The 23,360-nt window shown below is 47.9% G+C and overlaps 1 protein-coding gene across 1 annotated transcript in view; it reads right to left on the bottom strand.

The window, feature by feature from the left end:
• The window catches only part of LEPR (leptin receptor), a 1,083,230-nt gene that overhangs the window by 325,533 nt on the left and 734,337 nt on the right, over positions 1–23,360 (bottom strand). The window contains exon 10 of the mRNA XM_069641975.1: positions 5,099–5,216. Within this exon, the coding sequence (XP_069498076.1) occupies positions 5,099–5,216 (118 nt within the window). The remainder of the gene's footprint in view (positions 1–5,098; positions 5,217–23,360) is intronic.

Consider the following 23,360-nt stretch of genomic DNA (forward strand, 5'->3'; position numbering starts at 1 on the left):
GTACCCACCTGAGTGGGTTGGACGCGTGGTGTGATGGGAGAGGTTGAGCGCATCAAGTCTGTCAACGAGCGGATGAGTCATGGGGTTGTTGGGGATATCAAACCAGATATTGAAGTCACCCAAGAGTGTAAGAGAACAATGATTTACTTGAATGGCAGCTATTGAGTCACAGAGGTTGTTGCCGAAATGTCCGTCGTATCCAGGGGTCTGTAGATGAGTAGGAAGCTGTGGGTGAAAGTCGGTGGTAGCGAGAGTTTCACTAGAAGGGATTCATATGAGGCTATGCAAGTCTGGGATTCGACGAGTGAGACAGAGAAATGAGGATTAAAGAGGACTGCCACTCCGCCACCTCTGGGGGGAAGGCTTTGTGTGCTACTGAGGCAAAGTCATCGGAGAACCTGGTTTCAGTGATAAAAATGAGGACACGCTTGTCAGAGGATACGAGGTCAAAGATGCTGTGTCTGTTTCTTGCTATGGAGCGGGTATTGAAAACGATGTATGTGACTTTGTAAGGGGTGGTGGTTTTCGTGACACTCCTCGTGGTGGGAAGTTGGTGGACATGAGATCCTGGTGGGTTGGTGGGTGTGATAGGAACATTCAGGGTGGCTGAGGTTGGTTGAGGTGGGTTACGGGAGGGGTTGGGTGCCTGAGGATCTTGAGTGTCGGGTGAGAGGGTTACATCAATGGGGGGAGGGAAGAGTAGACAGGTGGAGGTAGGTATGTGAGAGACGAGGAGCGTGTCAAGGGAGGTTAAGACATTTGGGGTGTGAGGGTTTAGGTGGTTTGATTTTGGAGTGAGTCTGGAGGGAGCTGGGGGATTAGGTGTACATTGTGAGAAGTCAAGAGAAAGGGGGTGGAAACTGAGAGAGGGGAGCGTGAGGGGGTGGGGAGGGAGAGGCAAGGATGATGGGCTGAAGCAGAAGTGGTGAGGAGGGGGGGGGGTCATGGGAGAGGACCGGTTCCATTTTCTGTATTTTGTGGGTTTTGGTACCATAGGTGTGTGAGAGAGGGTGGGGAGGACAGAGGGCGGTGGGGATGAGACTACCATTCTAGCAGAGAAGGGAAGGGATATGAAGAGGGCGTTTGTTGGCGGGGGTCGAGTCGAGGAGGGGTTAGGGGGGAGATGGAGGGCGGCATGGGAGGTTGGTCGAGAGGGTGGTGAGTTCTCTAGTGGGCTAAGGGGGAGCGAGAGGGCTGCATGGGAGGTCAGATGAGAGGGAGAGGATTTCTTCAGAGGGCACAAGGATGGTATGGCGTTGGAGGTGGAATCTCAATTGTTTGGAGCGCCAGAGGGCTCCCCTGGCTCGGGCGGTCGATAATGGACATGGTGTATGGGCGGAGGGTATCAGGGAGTTCTCAATAGATGTAAGAGGGAGGGTGTAAGTCGCTGTGATAGGGAGGGATGGGGAATGGGGGATGAGTGCTTGAGGAGGTAGGTGTTTGGCGCACCAGAGTGTTCCTCTGATTTTTGAGTTGGATAAGGGATGATGGTAGGAGAGTGGCGGGATGCAATCCGGGTGTATTGATGTATGTTGAATTATGGGGGGGGTCATGAAGTTGGGTGCCAGAGTGCAGGCCAGGTGCCACGAGGGGTGAGCCAAGGGGGGGTTAAGGTGCAGGGAGGCTAGGGATCAGGACGGGTCAGAGAGGGGGTGTATGATGTGCTGCTATCTCCATCCCGAGGGAGGCGAAGGGCAGAGATCACCTAGAGATTGATGTGTTGGTAATAGTAGATGTAGAGGCCCTAGATGTACAACCTATATCTGGATTTTGGACACCAAGTCAGTGGGAGAGGGCCAGGAGGGTAACAGTAGGTAGGAAGTCTAGATGTAGTAGTGGCATCTAAAACATACTCAAGCAAATCACAGTACTATCTCAGACAGCAATTTCTAGTTGTGAATCGAATCTGCAAGAGCAATTTTAAATGTGCAGCGTAGGCAAGAAAATCATGGTGCTATTATATGGAGTACTTTCATGGTGTGAACAAATGTATCTTTAGATGTGAATAAATCTAACAAGAACAATTCCTGAGTGTGGGACATTCAAGTAAGTCACAGTGCCATTATAGTGGGCACCTTCTAGATTTGAATCAATTTAACCAGATAAATTCGAAGTGATCAGCACGGACAGGTAAATCACAATATTGTCACAGATGGCACTTTCTAGATGTGAATCAATGCAACAAGAACCATTATCTAATTGTGCGGGACAGGCAAAATAAATTACAGAACTATCTCAGTGGTCATTTTCTAGATGTGAATCAATGCAACAGGACAAATATAACAATATTCTAAGTGTGCAGGACGAATAACTTACATAACTAACTCAGTGGGAACCTTCTAGATTTGATTCAATGCAACAAGGGCAATATTCTAAGTGTGCGGGACAGGCAAATAAAATACAGAACTATCTCAGAGGGCACCTTCTCGATGCGAGTCAGTGCTAAAAGAACAATTTGTAAATGTAGGCACAGATAAATTACAGCACTCTCTCAGTGGGCACTTTCTAGATGCGACTCAAGCAAACAGGAACAATTTCTAAGTGTGCGGGACAGGCAGAATAAATTACAGGAACAATTTCTAAGTGTGCGAGACAGGAAGATTAATTACAGTACTATCTCAGTGTGCACTTTCTAGGTGTGAATCAAGCAAACAAGAACAATGTGCGGACAGGCAAATAAATTACAGAACTATCTCATATGGTTATGTAATATATGGCACCTTCTACATTCGAATCAGTGCCACAAGAACAGTTTTTAAGTGTACGGCACAGATAAATTACAGTACTATCTCAGAGGAGACTTACTAGATGCGAATCAAGCAAACAGGAACAATTTTTAAGTGTATGGGACAGATAAATTGGAGTACTATCTCAGAGGAGACTTACTAGTTGCAAATCAAGCAAACAGGAACAATTTCTAAGTTCATGGGACAGATAAATTACAGTACTATCTCAGAGGAGACTTACTAGATGCGAATCAAGCAAACAGGAACAATTTTTAAGTGTATGGGACAGATAAATTACAGTACTATCTCAGAGGAGACTTACTAGATGTGAATCAAGCAAACAGCAACAATTTCTAAGTGTATGGGACAGATAAATTACAGTACTATCTCAGAGGAGACTTACTAGTTGCAAATCAAGCAAGCAGGAACAATTTCTAAGTTCATGGGACAGATAAATTACAGTACTATCTCAGAGGAGACTTACTAGATGCGAATCAAGCAAACAGGAACAATTTTTAAGTGTATGGGACAGATAAATTACAGTACTATCTCAGAGGAGACTTACTAGATGTGAATCAAGCAAACAGCAACAATTTCTAAGTGTATGGGACAGATAAATTACAGTACTATCTCAGAGGAGACTCATTAGATGCGAATCAAGCAAACAGGAACAATTTCTAAGTGTGCCGGACAGGCAAAATACATTTCAGTACTATCTCAGAGGCCTTTTGGCCTTTTATTGATTTAAGGCCAATGGCCTTTTATTGATTCATTCAGTTATGATTCTGGAAAGTAATTGAGATTTTTAGCACATTGTAATTTACGCAGCGATTGAGAATATGTATTGCTACTGTTGATGTTACACACTGCCAATTTGCACACTGATTCAGAAGGTTTACATATAAGTATGGACGTTCTTTACACATTTTGCACATTGTATTTTTCACATAGGTATTACTCTTGTTAGAATGTGGCATTGAAAACCAGCCAGAGTCACACATCTTTGGCTATACTACAACTATTGTTAGTGGTTAAAATGTACTTCCCAATTCCTCACTTTCCTGTTCAGGTTTTGCAGTCCTCCTGAGTGCTGCCTATGTTTGCCTGGGATGATTTTTTGGCCTCTTGACTCCACTGTCCCTTCTATTGGTAGTTGTACATTAATTATTGCATTCTCTTTTAAACCTGGGTTTTCGAGGGGGCCATGGTTGTTGTTGCATATCTCACGCTTGGATGCAGATGGGTACTCATCGGCTGACAAAGCATCCAGGTTCCCCATAGACTGTGACAAGAAAGAACTGTGACGTGGTGATGATCTGATTGCCAGAGCTTTACTCTTCCTCAACACATACCTGTATTGCTACCCGCTAGCCTGCATGTGGCATGTGCATTCAACTGTTGGCACACTGCTGCGGTACTACTGGCAGGATCACTGGTGATTGGTCAGGTTCTTAATCCCTAGGGCATGAGGAGGCTGAATGCTGTTTATTTATGTCAATGGCTAGCACTGTTGCTTTCTTCCAGACATGAGTCGCCTGTGTGACGAGTAACAGAAATACTTAAAGTAATGAAGATCACCAGTGAGTAATCAGATCATTATTAAATGTGGTCGAATGGAATAATAAGTCTGGGTGAGCAGGTCAGAGAGACGCTGGTGGATAGCAGGTTAGCGGCATCTCAGAGAGTCAAGCAACGAGTGGGGCACAGCAATCAATGGGCAATAAGGAGTTATTTGAAAAATGTGGTACCAATTAGTCAATTGCAGAATGACAGTGAGGAGAAATAAAATAAAGCATCCTTTGGCATGGGGAAATATTTAAAGCTATGAAGTCATATACTGAGAACATCTGACTGTCTTGGTCCTTATTCGTTTTATGTGACTAGTCGCTACTAGTTGGTGGCTCAGGTCTGTAGAGGGCAATCACGTGTGCCATTGATTGGCTCTAAGGTCAATAATTCTACGAATGTATACATTTGCTAATGCTGACGTGCCCTTGTATGAGGCTTACTCCCCCCTTTATTATTTTCTTCAGTGTTTATTGACAGCTCGCTCCTTTGAGTGAGCTGTATAGGGCCTGATTTGCAAAAGCATTTTTCAAGGGTGCTCTCTTACTAAAAAACAGGCTTTGTAAAATCAGGCTCTGTAGAGGCAGGAACCAATGGTTTTTAAAATTTGATAAGCTGTGCTTATTTAAGGAATCCAATGTATGCGCTGTTTATACTTAAAAACATAGGGCTCGATTTACCAAAGCGTTGTACAATGGTGCAATCCCATTCAACAACGCTTTGTTAATCAGCCCCATAGTAAGTCACTGAGAATACACTCATGCACGTATATAATTCAGTCGTATAAAGTAAACATATAGACATACCTGTAGTACCTTAATTCAGAGGTACTTTTCTCAAGCAACATAATGTTGCCCCGATGCCATCTGCATGTCATTTTAGTAAGTTTTCCATCGGTTTCACAAGAGATTGAAATGTTGACATCTGTGTGAAAGATGTAAAATGTGTTATTGCAATAAAAAAAAATTGCTTTGTTTGAGAATTAACACGTATAATGTTGAGCAATGCTACAAATCATGTACCTACTCGTTGCATATCCTTTCATGTTAGCTAATTAACCCCTTCACACTTTCACTCTTTGTACCCGATCCAGGGGGCATTAATTACACCGAGAAGACTGTGATGCTTGTTTCAGTGGTAGGCTCCAGGAAGGGTTGATTGTTTAGGGATGGAGAGTTAGTCAGTCATGGAAATCTGGGCTATTCTGGGGTTCTGTGCCGGTTTACACCGCGACTCGAAAACTTTGAATAATGCAGCTCACCATTTACATGGACGGTGCAGGGTAGTAGCAGGATTCCAAATGAATTCTGAAACGCAACAAACAGGTGGAATCATCCATAGGGATTCCTGCTGCTCCCCATGCATGAAAACCTAAGTGTGTGCATATGCAAGGGATAGGAAGCATAGACCTTCTGGGGGTGACAGGAACAGTCTTTATGCTCCAACCCCCCTCGACTCAATGCACAAACTCTCCTTTCACCATGCTCGTATTTTCTTCATATTTTCCAAATCAATGACAGATCAGTAGATCTCGCAGTATGGATCTTCCGCTCCCCGCCTACAGCTGATGGAACTTTTTACAAAAACCACATGATTAGGGAAGTCAGCTATTACTATTGCACATGTACTGTCTCTGTTTGCCCGCCCTTTTCAAGCAAGGCCATGAGATTGTAAACACTTGTGCACCCTCACTGTTTGCAGAAGTTGTGCTTTCGAACACTGTGCTACACGTTTATCGAAACAATCCTAATTACTAAACATAGGCCCTCATTACGACCCAGGCGTTAAGGGGTTAACGGCGCCGTAAAAGGCTGCAGTGCTGTTAACCCCTTAACGCCTTACTACGAGGTCCCTTTGCGGCTAACCGACCCCAATGGCTGGTCTGGACCAGCCGTTAAAGTAGGGACACGCAAAGGGACCTTGATGGCAATTACGGTACCGCAATTTGCGGTACCATAATTGCCGCCTTCCCCATTCCCATTGAGCCCTATGGGGCAAAAATGGGAATGGGGAAGGGCCATGGAGAAAGAGGGAATTACCGCCCCGCCAACCTTGGAATGGGGTGGTAATTTCCCCTTCTCCATGGCGGACTCCGACATGGACCATGGTGCTAATAGCACCATGGTTTAGCGCTGGAGTCCTAATGAGGGCCATAGTATTATAATAATTATTATCAGTAGTAGTGGCAATAGTAATATGAGTAGTAGTAGTAGTAGTAGTACTAATAGTACCAGTGACTGGTATTAGTAGTAGTATTAATAATAATAAAGCTATTATTATTAGTCATTGGCCCTCATTACAACCCAGGCGTTAAGGGGTTAACGGCGCCGTAAAAGGTGGCAGCGCCGTTAAACCCTTAACACCTGATTACGAGGTCCCTTTGCGGGTTGGAGACTTTAATGCCTGCTTTTTGCAGGCGTTAAAAACCAACCCGCAAAGGGACCTTGGTGCTAAGTACGGTGCCGCAATTTGCGGCACCGTACTTAGCGCCTTCCCCATTCCCATTGAGCCCTATGGGGCAAAAATGGGAATGGGGAAGGGCCATGGCGGCATGGGGAATTACCGCCCCGCCAACCTCAGAATGGGGCGGTAATTCCCCATTCCGCCATGGCGGAGTCGGTAAGTTACCGGCATGGACCATGGTGCTATTAGCACCATGGTCCAACGCCAGGGTCGTAATGAGGGCCATTGAAGGGAGAACAAGAACAAGAAGAAGATGAAGAAAGACACATGACATAAAGGGGATGGCCTCCTTTTGCTGAAACCCATTTTTTGGGCGGGTGTTTTGCCACAGGAGTTTTGCCGAAAAGTCCCATTCACATTTTTGGGACGGTGGGAAACGGTAAATAAAGAGTTGGGGGAAGGTAAACAAAAACAAAATAATGAAATGAAGGCGGGTTGGATGGGAACCCCCACAAAAGTAATTTAAAAAAAAGGTTGATTAAGTTTTTCGACAAAACTCCTGTGGCAAAACACCCGTCGGAAAAAAGGGGGTTGGTGAAATGACATGGAACAGACATAAAGTGGCCTCTTCCGTACAGATATCACATGTCATAGAGGAGATCTGAGACCAAATAGAGAAAATAAGCTGATGAGGTCAAGGAACTCCAACATAACTTGCAGCATCATTTTTGCTTTCCGTGGGAAGGGATGGGTGGGTGGGTACTCTTTGGGGGGTCATTACGACCCAGGCGCTAATTGCGCCAACATTACCACCATGGTGTAAACTACGTTTACACCATGGTGGATGGCGGATTTACCGCCCCATTCCAAGGTGAGTGGGGCGGTAAATCCCCATTTCCCATTTTCCCTTCCCCATTCCCATTTTTGCCCCATAGGGCATAATGGGAGTGGGGAAGGCGCTAATTACGCCACCGTAAATTAAGGTGGCGTAATTAGCATCATGGCAGGTTAGCGCCATGGATTTTAATGGCTGCTAAAAGCAGCCATTAAAATCAGAATAGGCGTTAAGGGTTAACGACAGAGTTAACCCTTAACGCCTGGGTCGTAATGAGGCCCTTTGTCTTAAATGGTCATACCTCATATCAAAGGTTGATCTCTTGATTGCTATGATGCGAGACATCTTTCACTTGTAGGTAAGTATGTGTTGAATCTACACTAACAGAATGCAAAGTTCTGACATGAAGCATTCACACATGGCAAGCACATATTTTCAGCAGGTTTAGAAGAATTGCTTTAAAAAAATTGCTCCGCATTTTACGGTAACTACATTACGTGTAGACATTAACTATAGACTGTCATACGTTGGCTTCTCAACTGATGAACATGAATTTCTAGAGGCAGTTCAGATTGAGGGACCTGAAGAAAACAAAAGCAGTTGGTATTCTGTCCAGGTAATGCTCCTTGCTCTGTGGGCTGGGTTTAGATTCTGGCACTGGGACTTCAGAACTCTGCCCCAATAAGTTATGAAGGATGGAAAGGCAATATGCATTGGCTTTGGTACAGATGAGCAGTGTTGTCATAATTGCACTGCAATAGGAAAATAATGTATGTGGGTTGCAATGAACAAGTTACTTCTTACCTTGTAACATTTTTTCGATGGGATGTTCCTCCGACGTATTCCTTATCTTAGATATCTCCTTCCAGCTTTGCTGGCCTCGGAAAATTTTTCTCTAGAGGGCGCTGCGCGTCGACGTCCGCCGAGTCGATGTCCCTCGACAGCCGCCGTATCGACGTCGACGTCATCCTGCCTATAAAGGCCGCGCGCAGCGTCCGTTGCTCAGTTCCATTTTGTAGCCCACAGTTTTTCTGTCTGGACTAGACTAATCACCCTGAAGGGGCGTAAACTGCAACAACAAGGGAAGTAGTACTGCGGGGATGGATGGGAGGGTCGATAAGGAATACGTTGGAGGAACATCCCATCGAAAGAACGTTACAAGGTAAGAAGTAACTTGTTCTTCGAAGGGATAGTGTCCTCCGACGTATTCCTTATCTTAGCTCCCATAGCAGTATTCTGTTATTGGAGGTGGGAGTACTGACTTCATGCTTCCTTTTATTGATGAATAGAGTGCAATACTGCCCTTCCAAACCTAGTCTCTTGACTGGAAAAGGAATCCAAGTTGTAAAATCGTGTAAAGGTATGGACGGACGACCATGTGGCAGCCGCACATATGTCTTTAATAGGCACTCCTCTTTTGAGGGCCGATGAAGCTGCAATACCTCTGGTCGAATGAGCCCTAAGATTTTGAGGGGGCTCTTTTCCTGCCAGTTTATAACATTCCAAAATGGCTAGAATGATCCATCTGGAAATGGTCTGCTTAGTTATCGGTAACCCCAGCTTGTGACCTGCATAGCCTACAAACAGCTGGTCTGCTTGTCTTATCCCTGCCAGTCTACTGATGTAAAAACTTAAAGCCCTTCTAGGGTCCAGCCTGTGTAACCTCTCTTCCTCTTTTCCCGGATGAGGAGGAGGATAGAAAGATGGCAGGGTAATCTTCTGAGTGATATGGAATTCAGAAACCACCTTTGGGAGGAAATTAGGCTTCACTTGCAGGACAACTTTGTCTTTGTGAAAGATTGTATGAGGGGATTTACAAGAAAGAGCTTGTAACTCGCTCACCCTTCTAGCAGATGTAAGTGCTATTAATAAAACAGTTTTACGGGTAAGAAATCTTAACAAACAAGAATGGAGTGGTTCGAAAGGTGTGCCCATCAGGAAAGTTAGGACTAAGTTTAAATCCCATAGGGGAACCTGGAATGGTCTTGGGGGATAAACGTTAGTTAACCCCTTTAGAAACTGTATTACCAAGGGTAACTTGAAATATGATGGTTCTTCCGCAGTGCGCTTAAAGATGGATAGCGCTGCGAGATAGCCCTTAATGGTGCCAACTTGAAGGCCTGAATTCGCCAAATAGAGTAGGAAGGACAAAACCATTGGTGTACCACATGAAAAAGGGTTGATATTCTTTTCTCTACACCAGCTGCAAAATCTGTTCCAACGGCAGCGGTATAAAGACTTTGTTGCTGGCCTCCTTGCCGAAAGCAACACCTCCATAACATCATCAGGGAGGTCCCAATCCTTGTACCTCAGCCTTTCAGAAGCCAAGCGTGAAGGTTGAGGGTTTTGATGTCTGGATGGAGAACCTGACCTCCCTTCTGTGAGAGTAGATTCTCTCTGAGTGGAAGTCGAATTGGAGGGCAGATGGACAAGTCTAGAAGGTCCGGGTACCACGTTCTCCTGGCCCAATCCGTGGCAATTAGGATCATGGTTTTCTGGAATCTTCTCAACCTCCTGATCATTTGAGGAATGACAGGGACCGGTGGGAACGCGTACAGAAGCGGAAACTCCCAGTCCACTATGAACATGTCTCCCTGAGCTCCTCTCGGGGGAAATTCCCTTGAACAGAACAGATCGCACTTCCTGTTGACACTGGTGGCAAACAGATCCACCTGAGGGCTTCCCCAAAGGGCGAAGATCTCTTGAAGGACTTCCTGAGCTAGTTCTCACTCGTGGGAGACTGTGCTCTGCCTGCTCAGAGCGTCCGCTGTCAAGTTCTTCTCTCCGGCTAGGTGAACTGCCGATAGAGAGATCCCTTCTTGGATTGCCCAAAACCAGAGCTGCATCGCCTCTCTGCACAGGGGTAGTGATCCTACGCCTCCTCTTTTGTTGAGGTAATGCATGGCCACTGTGTTGTCCGTCATTATCAGGACATTCTTCCCTTGTACAGCTGGCAGGAACGCCTTCAGCGCAAGTCTGATGGCCCTCAGTTCTAACAGGTTGATATGTAGTCTGGACTCCGATGGAGACCAATGACCGCTGATGGTCAAGTCGTTGGCGTGGGCTCCCCACCCCGTGAGTGAGGCATCCGTGACTACTGTTATCTCCGGCCAGGGTTGCCAAAACTGTTCTCCTTTCAGAATGTTCTCCTGACAGGCCCACCACTGAAGGTCTCGAGCCACCCTGTCGGGAACCTGAAGAAGATCTGTCATTCTTCCTGAGAATTGTGACCACTGAGTCCTCAGTGCCCACTGGAGGGATCTCATTCTCAGGCGAGCCTCTGGCACTAGGAAAATGCAGGATGCCATGAGGCCTAGCAACCTCAAAAAGTCGAAGGCTGGGAGACGTTGGGCATTTTGGAACTTGGTAACCATCTGTAGAATATCTTGAGCCCTCACCTCTGGTGGCGAGGTTTTTCCCAGGGAAGTGTCCAGGATCGCTCCGATGAACTGGAGTCTCTGCGATGGTATCATTTGTGACTTCTTTAAATTGAGGGAGAAGCCCAGTCTGTGAAGGGAGTGGCAAACGTGATTTAGCTGGATCTGAGCTTGTTCCGAAGATACAGCCCTGATCAACCAATCATCCAGGTAGGGGTAGACGTGAATCCCTTCCCTCCTTAGACTTGCAGCCACTACCGACATTAACTTGGTGAAGACCCTCGGGGCGGAGGTCAGCCCAAATGGCAGCACTCGAAATTGATAATGAGAGTTGCCAATTGCGAACCTCAGGTATTTCCTGTGTTTGAGATGGATAGGCACATGGAAATAAGCGTCCTGAAGGTCCAGAGATACCAACCAGTCCTGGAACTGAAGGGCCTGAAGGATCTGAGAAAGAGTTACCATCTTGAATTTGTCTTTCCTGAGGAATTTGTTCAATTCTCACAAGTCCAAGATGGGTCTCAGTCCTCCGTCTTTCTTTGGAATGGGAAAGTAAGGGGAGTACCAGCCCTTGTTCCTCTGCGCTACAGGTACCGGTTCTATGGCACCTTTCTCTAGCAGGTCTAAAATTTCCTGCAAGAGGAGCGGATCTGGAGCTTTCTGAGAGCTGATCCCCGGTGGATGACTCTGAGGTATGCGTAGGAGAGGCAGGCAGTTACCTTGGGCAACTGTTTCCAATGCCCAAGCATCTGACATGATAGCCTGCCATTCTGCCAGATGTTGAGTTAACCTGCCTCCTGCAGGTGTCTTGTGAGGGAAGTCCTCAGAGTGGTTTTGGGGCAGCTGATGCAGATGCCGATGGTAAAGAGGCACCTGCTGTTGCTGCGGCTTTTGAATATATACCCCGTCCACCTCGGATAGTTCTTCTTTCTCCCCTTTGAGCCGGTCGTCCTCTACCTCTTCCGAATGCGGAGTAGAAGCGAAAGGACTTCTCTGGGATGAAAAGGTGTCTGACGGATCGCAGCGCCTAGGGATTTTGCTGCTGCTTTGATGTTTGCAGTTTTTCTAAACTGTCATCCGCCTTTCTCCCAAACAAAGAAGAGCCATCAAATGGCATGTTCAAGAGCCTGGCTTGCACATCTGGGGCAAAACCAGACTTTCTCAACCAAGCGAATCTCCTGGTTGTTGTACTTGCCGCCATTGCTCTGCTGATACTGTCAGCCGAATCAATGCCCGTCTGGAGGGATTCGCACATAGCGTCTTTACCGTCCTGTATGATATTTAGGAACGCCTCCCTTTCTTCTCCCTCCGGGATGCAGTCAGCCGCTGTAGAAGCACACTCCCAAAGTGTATGGCTGAATCTAGCAAGGGTGCAAGTATCATTAACAGATTTTAACGCCATGCTACATGCCGAAAAAACTTTCTTTGCCATAGCATCATATTTCTTATCGTCCCTGTCCTGTGGGACGGTAGGGTAAGCAGTCTGGACATCAGTAGAAGATGCTGCTTGTACCACCAGACTTTCTGGGGATGGGTGTTTTGACAAAAACTCTGGGTCTGCAGAAGATACCCTGTATTTAGTAGACAGTTTTTTATTTACTGCCGGAACGACATCTGGGGTTTCCCAGTTCGTCATGATTTTCCTCTGAAGAGCTTTATGAAAGGGCACTACAGGATCCTCCTGTGGACCTTTATCAAGAATATCTGTAAGGTCATCTTGTTGGAAAGTCTGTGAAGGTGTTGACCACCCCATAAATTCTGTGATCCTGGCCATTAAGGCCCTATAGGGGGTTTCAGCATGCTCCCCCGGGTCTGGCCTAGCGAACTCCACCTCAGGGGAAGTGTCTAACCCACTTGCCTCATGTAAGGAATCATGGAGATCCTTTAACCTGCGTTCTTCTGAGGATAACTCCTCTTGAACTGGGGTTACAGGTCCCTGCAACTCAAATGTGTCTTCTTTTTCAGATAGTTCTCCATCTTCCATAATTGAGGACATAGTTCTCAATTGTTCTGAACTCACAAAGGGTGTGAAACCCATATCCAAGGCAGAGGGTGCCAAACTTGTTGTAATTGGCCTCGAAAACGTCGATGTCGTCGACGCAGACGTTGAAGGCTTTGGGCGTGGCGTCGAAAACAAAGGCGGAGGCCTCGAGGTCCTCGACAGAATTGGGATTCTGCTAGAGGAAGTCGACAATCTCGAAGCCATCGTCATCGAGGACCTGGGGATAGCCACTGGGTGCGTCGCAACCGTAACTTTCCTTGGCGTCGACGCCGGTGTCGAAGATGGCGTCGAGTCGACAGACCCGTGTGTCGAAGGTTCCTTCGACAACGGCATCGAAGACACCGACCTCGGCATCGACGGAACCTTCGTCGACGGCGTCAACGGAACCTTCGAAGAAGGTTTCGAGGTCATAGCCTTACTCGAGGGTTCGTGACGTGCTCGAGAAGCTTCCTTCGCCGGGTACTGCGACTTGTGGTGTTTTTGACCTTCGGGTCTTTCGACCAGAGCATCGCTCTCGGCAGTCTTCGAGGGGGTCGAGGCCGCTTTCTCGAAGACGCTCATCATATTTTTGCAGAATTCCTCCCATTCAGCCCGGGAACTATGTTTCGTGGGGCAAGGGATTCTCTTAGGAGAAACGGAGGAAGAGGAGGATGGAGAAGGGGATCTTCGACGTCTCCTCTTCGAGTGCTTTGATCTCGAGGAGTGATGGGTCCCACTCCAAGACCTGGAACGCGAATGGTGACGAGGAGACGAATGTCTCGACTTCGTCGAGGAAGAAGATGCTTTTGAAGTCTTACCTTTCTCCAGCTTCCCCCTGCGCTCCTTCAGGGCCTTAGCTGTCTTTTTCCCACAGTCTCGGCATTTTTTGAAGCCGGACCGAGGGGTTGTCGGTTCCGACGAGGAAGCCATCGAATATGGATCGAATATCTCGAGGTAAATAGGATAAATTCTCTGCGAAACTGAGCAACGATATTCCGAGGCACTGAGTAAGCGCAGAAAAACGGAACTGAGCAACTGACGCTGCGCGCGGCCTTTATAGGCAGGATGACGTCGACGTCGGAACGGCGGCTGTCGAGGGACATCGACGCGGCGGACGTCGACGCGCAGCGCCCTCTAGAGAAAAATTTTCCGAGGCCAGCAAAGCTGGAAGGAGATATCTAAGATAAGGAATACGTCGGAGGACACCATCCCTTCGAAATATATTTCTGGTGTCTCTGCATGACTGATAATAATAATTATTATTATTAATAATAGTATTAACAGCCAGCATCACACTGTATATTCCTTCTTCCCATGTATTGCTATTCATATAGATCAGCCCTGCCTTATGTGTAGTCAAGTAAAGGTCACATGTAGAATATGGATCATTGTTCTCCTAATAGGTCCTATAAGGTGTGAAGTTCTGACCCTCTGTTTCTGTGTCAGCCTCCAGTAGCATGCCCATTTTGGAAAATTTCTTAACTACTTCATAGTTTTCTTTCAATAAAAATGATTCTTCCTTGTCTTCAGTCTTCAGAAGGAAAGCTGGATTATGCCCTTTCAATTTCTCGCTTAAACCCACAGAGATAATAGGATTCCAATACAATCTGGCAGCCCGAGATCATTCAATGAATCAGAAGTATCTCAAGGCGCTGAATTGGCCAGCCATCCAGAATATCCAAGTGCCTGGTGGTGCTATTGAAGCAAGCCAGCACAGAATGGGCTTCATTACGACCCAGGCATTAGGGGTTAACAGCGCCGTAAAAGGCTGCGGTGCCGTTAACCCCTTAACGGCTTAGTACGAGGTCACTTTGTGGCTCCCGACCTTAACGGCTGGTCTGGACCAGCCGTTAAAGTAGGGACCCGTAAAGGGACCTTGATGGCAATTACGGTACCGCAATTTGCAGTACCGTAATTGCCGCCTTCCCCATTCCCATTGAGCCCTATGGGGCAAAAATGGGAATGGAGAAGGGCCATGGAGAAAGGGGGAATTACCACCCCACCAACCTTGGAATGGGGTGGTAATTCCCCCTTTCTCCATGGCAGACTCCGGCATGGACCATCGTGCTAACAGCACCAATGTTTAGCGCCGGAGTCCTAATGAGGGCCAATGTTTCTGTGTGGTGTAGAGAGACCAGCAGCATGATATGAAACAGCATGCTCATTTAGTGGCCTTCTAGTCTCTTAAGAAATGGACTTATATTCGTATTCTTATAATGTACATTTCTTTGCAATGTTTTGGTGTAAAATACATGTATAACGTTCATTAAAATTCTTTACTGTTGTTTGAAAAACACACCAAACCCCTAATTTCATTGAATGTTTGACCTGACTCTGTCATATCACTGGAAGTGTAACTTTTCATTTGGGTGTGCATCAGCTATGCATAAAAGTACAATTCCTAAAAAGAAAAACTGCATGTGTAAACACCTTTGCACATGGTGTTTGGACCTCATGTTCATAGCGTGGGCATGTTAAGAATGCCAACAGCACACCCACAGCACTTGAATTAATCATAAGTGGCTGATTATTCAAGTGTAACTTGATCCCTAAACATAGGGTGAGGGAGTATCTTTTGCTTCTGGTAAACCCATCATGCAGTTTGGCAGCCACAAAGGCCACCCTCGTCACCAGAAGTGGGTTCACAGATAGACATTCAATATTCCAACCAAAGCTCACCCAGAATCTGTTTTCTATTTTTAAATGAAGGACGAATGCTGGCATTAATGTGGTCAGCAATGACATCCTCTAATCTTTTCCAGACCTAGCACCACCCCTGCGCTTATTAAAGGTTTCAACCGATCCAGCTTGTGGGCCAGCAGTCTTGTATCAGTGACTGGGACATGTCCTAGTTTGAATAAAACAACCCCATCACAGGATCTGCACCAATCGCAGGTACCCGATGATGATTTTCGGATTGTACTTTCACTTGGCTACAACTTGTTAAATCCCCAAGTCCCTATAGTCTGCTGATCCAATTGCCTTCTCTGTTCAGTGCTGTAATGTGGGGTCAATCAAATTATCGGTGCATTTGTGGTTAGATACCTGCAGAAGCAGAGATGCTGGCCAGAGCAATTACATACATTTTGAAACGAAGGGACATCAGGACACAGTCTTGGTGCACCCACATGTCATATCCTAGTCCCCTACAAGTGTCTAACAAGTTCCAAATCCCAATACTGCAGAGTACATGTGAATAATACGCCTCAAAAGCCATGTGCAGTATCTACCCCAAAAAGAGTAAGGTTTCTCATTCTTTTCTCTGTTCGTAGCTTTAAAAGCAGATCACACCCCCAGGTTTGTGCAATTATCACATGGCAGTTTCTGAGTTTGGAGAAGTTCATTACTCTGGAGTGAAATGTTATTATTGGCTGTCAAAGCATGAGTAGACACTGAAGAAACAGGTGGCACACATGCAGAAGATGTTACACTTGAGCTCATACAACTCTCATAAGTCAAAGAGCATTTGAAAATGAATTAATTAAACTGCCACCTGTCCCTATCACGGTTCGATCTGTTTTGCAGCTGAAGTAGTGGGTGTGTGGGGGCACAGAGTCTGGATGTGGAATAATCAATCTGATACAGACCCCAGATGTAGAATGCAGAAGAAATACCTCTTGATACAGCTTCCAGTTGCGGGAGTCAAGCGACTACCTAGAAAAGCAGTGCACCACCATAATGGCCAACTCCCTGGAGATAATCCGTTGGTAACAAAGATAGCAGGCAATGTCAGAAGTCCTTTGCCAGTTCTGGCAGAATCATCGCTTGTGTCATCCAGATGCCTGCTGTATATTACTGCTGATACTATTCTGAGTACAATACAACAGATCCCTTTTCCCTTCAAGAAATGGCTAACTCAACTAATATCTCAAGGCAATTTCTGTGGTGATCCAGTTCTCATTGGACCTTCATCAACGGGAAGTAAATTGCACCACATCTGGCACTCCAGCCTATGCGGCTGTCATCCAATTCTAGATCATGTCCAGCGCACTTCAGAGAAGGGTCCATCCTTCCAATGCTTCCGCACACCCTAACCACCAATTTAACTTTGTGATCCCCTCTGAATCAAGTTCACTATCTAATGATATTCTAGTCTTCTCTAGAGAGTTTGAAACCTCCTCATCTGTAGGGCTGTGTAATGCAAAGGCCCCCCAAAATATGCTTAAACAGAAGAAGCAAAGAGCCCCAGGTCTCTTTCTGACTCTGAATGAACTGTCCTCTCTTGATGGAAGACTTCCATTCCTTCTTACTCACTTTGACTTTCTATGCTGGGAGTTCCAGCATTCAATTCATGTTGCACAGAGTAAAATACAGAAAGTCCGCCTTAGAACTTGAATTAACTCAGACTTCTCCTACTATATAAGAAAACCTAGACTTGGTAACATGGATCCAAACGACTTGCAAAATGATCGCCTTGCTGCGGGATTTTTTGTTCTTTTTGATCTTTTGTTGAGCTGAGCGTGGGAGAGCGGTCGCCGGTAGCCAAGAGGGAACTGCAGGCCAGGAAGCCCTGCCTGGCCCTAGCGGGCCTCTGTGAGTGATTTCTGTGTTATTTAAAAAGAATTTTGCATTTGCGCTCCGAGCGCGTTGTTGTGCCTGCTCTCCCCTCCCCTCCCACTTCCTGGTCCTCCTCTCCCTCCCGCCTCCCTGCCCGCCCACCCCCCCTCTGATTGGCTGTCTGGCTGCCTCCCTTCTGGGCTACTCGACGCCCGCTCCCCTTGCTCGCTTCTTTGTTGAGCTGAGCGTGGGAGAGCGGTCGCCGGTAGCCAAGAGGGAACTGCAGGCCAGGAAGCCCTGCCTGGCCCTAGCGGGCCTCTGTGAGTGATTTCTGTGTTATTTAAAAAGAATTTTGCATTTGCGCTCCGAGCGCGTTATTGTGCCTGCTCTCCCCTCCCCTCCCACTTCCTGGTCCTCCTCTCCCTCCCGCCTCCCTGACCGCCCACCCCCCCCTCTGATTGGCTGTCTGGCTGCCTCCCTTCTGGGCTACTCGACGCCCGCTCCCCCTGCTCGCTTCTTTGTTGAGCTGAGCGTGGGAGAGCGGGCGCCGGTAGCCAAGAGGGAACTGCAGGCCAGGAAGCCCTGCCTGGCCCCAGCGGGCCTCTGTGAGTGATTTCTGTGTTATTTAAAAAGAATTTTGCATTTGCGCTCTGAGCGCGTTGTTGTGCCTGCTCTCCCCTCCCCTCCCACTTCGTGGTCCTCCTCTCCCTCCCGCCTCCCTGCCCGCCCACACCCCCCTCCCCTTCCTCTCCTCCCTCTTCCTATTACCACCCCGCTCCTGGGCAGCCCTCTGCCCTGCAGCCCCCTGCGGCTAAGGGCCCCAAGGCCAAGGGCGTCTCCTGCAGTTGCGGCTCCCTGTGTGTCTGCAGGTGCCCGCAAGGGGCCTTCTCCACCTTCTTCCTGCCCACCCCCACCCACGCCTGGCCACTGCATTCGCACGGTGTCTTCACCTCACTGTGTTCCACAGTTGTGGTAACTAGGGTTTTCTCTCCTCGCAGGATTCTCAAACTTAGGTGGCCTCTCCACTGTGTTCCTAAAACACAATACTGTTGTTGTTCTGAAATGTGGTAACCTGTCTTGTCGTTCCTTCCTGTCTGTGGGCTCTCGCATCATCTGTCTTCCCCCCCCACTCCATGGTGCTCTCTATCTCGCCTATCTTCTCTAACTGCTTCTCTATTGACTATCCTGCTCTCCTCACTAAATCTGGTAGGAAAAAGTTTAAAAAGGACATCCTGGTCTCCAACCCAGGCCTCCCTATCGCTGACACCTACACTAGTGCCTGCTCTAAGGAAACTCTCACTGACATCCTCTTTTTCGTGCCTTCACCTGACCTATGGACCCTTCATATGGTCTCTGTGCTCTCTCCTTTTTCCTCTTCTCCCATTAATGGTGGCACCCGTTGGGATGTCCTCTTGGCCCCCTTCCGCTCCTCTAAGGCCATCATTAATGTCTACGCTAATGGGACCGTCTTGGTCCAAGGCCCTCAGGCCAACCTTCACCTCTTTGATAGACGCTTCCCTCGCCTCATCAACTTCCTTTCCTCCCCTGCTGTCCCCCCCCTGTCTTTGGCTACCTTGCCTAAACCCTCCCTCCCTGCCCCCTCTCGCACTCCCTCTTCACCTCCTTCTTCTACACCTCCGCAGGGCGTACCTCTGATCTGTACCCCTCCCCGGAAGTCCTTCAAGGATGGCAACCTTCTCCACTTTGCCACTCTTAACTCTCGCTCTGCCATCAAGCATTCCTCCGATATCTGTCGCCTTCTTGAGGAACTGGACCTTGACGTCCTCGGTCTCACTGAGACATGGTTCACAGCCAGCTCTGTCACGAGCTTTGACACACTCCTACCTGAAGGTTACAAGATCCTCTCTGTGCCCAGGCCCAACGGTGCAGGGGGGGGTGTTGCCCTTATCTTCCCTGAGTGGATTCCTGCCACTGTCACTCCTACACAGACCTACTCCTCTTTTGAATGTCTTGTCTGCCGACTCTCTCTCTCTCCTAGCCATTCCCTTACCGTGGCTACTATCTATCGGCCACCTGGTCAAATTTCCTCCTTCCTCTCTGAGTGGGCTGACCTCTCCTCCTCACTCCTGTTCTCTACCACTCCACTCCTCTTTCTTGGTGACTTCAACATCCACCTAGATGCCTCCTGTCCCCCCACTGGACTCTTTCGTGACCTCTGCGACTCTCTCTCACTCTCTATTCTCCCGTCTGGGCCTACTCATTCTGCGGGGCACACTCTTGATGCTCTGATCTCTTCTGACCTTCCCCTCTCGGTCCCTCTCTCCACTCCTCTCTCCTGGAGTGATCACTTTCTCCTATCCTCCCACCTCACCCTACCTACCCCACAGGCAAAGCCACCCTCATCATTGCCACCCACCTTCTCGGTCATCCGACCCATGAAGCGCGTGGCAGTTGGGCTTTCGCTGCCACCTTCTTGCCCCCCCTCCCCCTTCGGCTGACTCCCACCCTGACACAGCCCTCTCCTTGCTCCACTCTGCTATATCTGATACTCTTGATATCCTTGCCCCTGTCATGAAAATCCGCCTGAAGCCCAAAGGCAAATGTAACTCCTGGTATGATTCGGATCTCGTCACCCTAAAACGCAAGTGCAGGGTGGCAGAGAGGAAATGGCGTGCTTCATGTTCATCCTCTGACAAACTGGCCTGCCGCCTGCTCCAAAGGCAATACCGTCTCTCTGTTCTCACCAAGAAGAGAGCCCTTATCCAAGCCCGCATCTCTGCGGCATCTAACAACTCGGCTGAAATCTGCAAGGAGCTTGCCAACCCTTCTGCAGTCTCTACCTCTCCTGTCCCTTCCCAGGCCCTCTGCACTGCACTGGCCTCCCACTTCATCTCTAAAACTCAGGACATCCTGTCCTCACTCTCCTCCTATCACCTCCCCCCCTCTCTTCCCTGCTCTTCCTCTGGCCCTTCTGCAGTCACCCCTCCTCCCTCCTTCTCTGCCTTTCCCCTTTTTTCTGCTGACGAGGTTTCCAGACAAGTCCGATCTATGAAAGTCTCGTCTAAACAGATTTACCCCTGTTCCTCCAAAATTATCAAGGACCACATCGACTCCCTGGCTCCTGCCCTGGCTGACTTTTGCAACCACTCCTTCGCCTCTGGAGTCTTCCCATCCCCCCTCAAGCACTCCCTTGTGCACCCTCTCCTTAAGAAACCCTCTGCCGACCCCTCCTGTCCGGCTAACTATCGCCCAATCTCCATCACTCCCTTCCTGGGCAAGCTCCTGGAGAAACTGGCCATCTCCCAGCTTAACCTCCATGCTGAAGCTGTTGATAGTCTCCATGACCATCAATCTGGCTTCAGAGCGGCCAGAAGCACGGAAACTGCTCTCCTGAACATCCGTAAGGACCTGCTCTTGAACCTCGACTCCAACACTCCGTGTGTTTTCATTCTGCTCGATCTCTCTTCTGCCTTTGACACTGTCAACCATGCCATCCTGCTCAACCGTCTCTGTGATAACCTGGGTATCACTGGTCAGGCTCTGGCGTGGCTGACCTCTTTCCTTTCCAATCGACCCTCCCAGGTCCAACTTGGGTCCTTCCTCTCTGACATCTTTTTCTCCACCTGTGGGATTCCCCAGGGATCTAATCTCTCTCCCTGGCTGTTCAACCAGTATCTGGCACTCCTTGCCCACCGCATCGCCGCCCTCTGCCCCAACTTTCAGTGCTATGCGGACGATACCCAGCTCATTTTCAGGCTACCCTCGGCCTCCTCCTCTCCCTCCCTCATCTCTGACTGTCTGTCTGCTATCCAGGAATGGTGTGCTGCCAATAACCTCTGCCTTAATGCTAGTAAGACTGAGATCCTACTCATCGGCACACCCACTCCCTCCTTCCCTGCAGCTCTCTGGCCGGCCTCTCTTGGCCCTCTTCCTGCTCCTACCTGCAAGGCAAAAAACCTCGGGGTCATCTTCGACTCCACACTCTCCTTCTCTCCTCATATATCTGACGTCTCTAAGAAGTCACATTACCAGCTGCACCTCCTCAGAGGTATTCTTCCCTTCCTCTCCTTCCCCCAGAAGCTCACTGTATCCTGAGCCCTGGTTCTCTCGAAGCTGGACTACTGTAACAGCCTCTATCTTAATCTGCCTGCCTCCACTCTCCGCCCTCTGCAACTCATCCAGAACAGAACTGCGAGACTTGTCCTTGGCCTCAAGCCCAGGGACTGTATCTCTCCAGGACTGAAATCTCTACACTGGCTCCCAGTGGCTGCGAGGATTAAGTTCAAAACCCTCTGCATTGTCCACAAGGCCTTCTGGGGCCTGGGGCCTAAATACCTTCAACTCTCTCTTCCTAAATATCTTCCTTCCCGAGCCCTACGCTCATCCGTCTCCAACTCCCTCAGGGTCAGCCGCTTCTCGAAGCAACAAGCTGGGGTAGATCTCTCTCCGCGGCAGGGGCCTCCCTCTGGAACAGCCTTCCTGCCTCCCTGAAACTTGAGGAGAACCATCTCCGGTTCCGGAAGCACCTCAAAACCTTCCTCTTCACTTCTGCTTTCTCTCTCCCTCTCCCCTGCTAAATTCTTCACCAAAACTGCACTGATTCTGCAACTGGGCCACTCTCACCGACCTCGGTCCTGGGCCCAGTCACTCTTCACTTGCACTGCCTCCCTGGCAACCCCTGCACTGCGGGATTGTCTCTGTATCCCTACAGCCCCCCCCCAGCACTTGTCTGCACTTACCTTGCACCTGCCACCAGCTGGCCCTATTTATTTATTATTTTATTTCTATTCTACTTATTTGTACTGCACTCTGCCCCCTCCCCCTTCCCCTTGCACTTTTTCCCTTCCCCCTACCCCTGCACTTGCGCGGTCTGAATGACACCTGGCCTAGTAGGATCGTTGTTTCTCTTCCCCTTGTTCCCCCCTCCCTGCCTCGTCGCGCCTTGAAACACTTGTGTATAGGCGCGTTACAAATGCCATATCATATCATATCATATCATATCATTGCCTTGGCCTGCAATAATCCTTGAGAAAATAGTAACTTCACAACTTCAGGAACATGTTGAGAATGTTGTACACCTTGATATTTACCAGACAGGTTTCCGCCCAAGGCATGGGATGGAAACAACATTGATTACAGTCCGGGATGATATTTGGGCCTGGGCCGACAATGGCGATCTCACTCTTTTCGTGAAGCTTGACCTGTTGGCAGTGTTTGACATGGTAGATCACAATATTCTGTTAATCCACCTAAAGGAAGTAAGCAGAGTTTCAGAAACAGACCTGTAATGGTTTACTCCCTTCTCCTGACTAATCGCCAGCAGCAGTTAACATATGGTAAGGTTTTGTCTGAGACACTTCTTTTTAATATTTATACGAAACCTTCAATGAAAATGTTTAAGACTTACGCCCCAAACAAAACAGGTATAGTTTTTATTCTTTAGAATTCACCTCAAAGATAGGGGATATTGCCCTCCTTGTTAGCTATAATAATGGTATCACACAAAACAATGGACATATAGGGCTATCATTCTGCCATTATTTTTCACACTATTAATGTGTACCCTAACACTAACCCTAAATAGAAAAACACCCTCTCCCTGGGTGGTGTGAACAAACCCTAGGTAGCGCTGTGGCATCGCCTATCTGAGAGAGATAGGTAAGAGGGAAACCCGCCCTAATTCTACAATGGATACATCACTAAAAACAGAGAATTAGTTGTTGCATTTAGCTGGGAAGCAAACAATTAAGAAGCAGTACTTATTACCATACTGCCTACCTTGGTTGGTCAGGCAGTTCACGCGGGGCTGTGTGTCAGGAGGACAATTTATTTGCCCTCCATGAAGTTTGCCTAATCAGCTCGAGAGGGTTTTTCAATAAAAAGATTTACAGTAAAAAGATTTTTCAATACAACAGTCTGTATAGTAATCACAAAAATGGGAGAGCTTTGATTAATTCTCTCTATTAGATGTCCTATTTAACATCTTTTTTCTTCCTCATATATTTTAGCTCCCC

This window comes from Ambystoma mexicanum, chromosome 1q (assembly GCF_040938575.1).
Source record: "Ambystoma mexicanum isolate Mex_15411 chromosome 1q, UKY_AmexF1_1, whole genome shotgun sequence".
Classification (NCBI taxonomy): Eukaryota; Metazoa; Chordata; class Amphibia; order Caudata; family Ambystomatidae; genus Ambystoma; species Ambystoma mexicanum.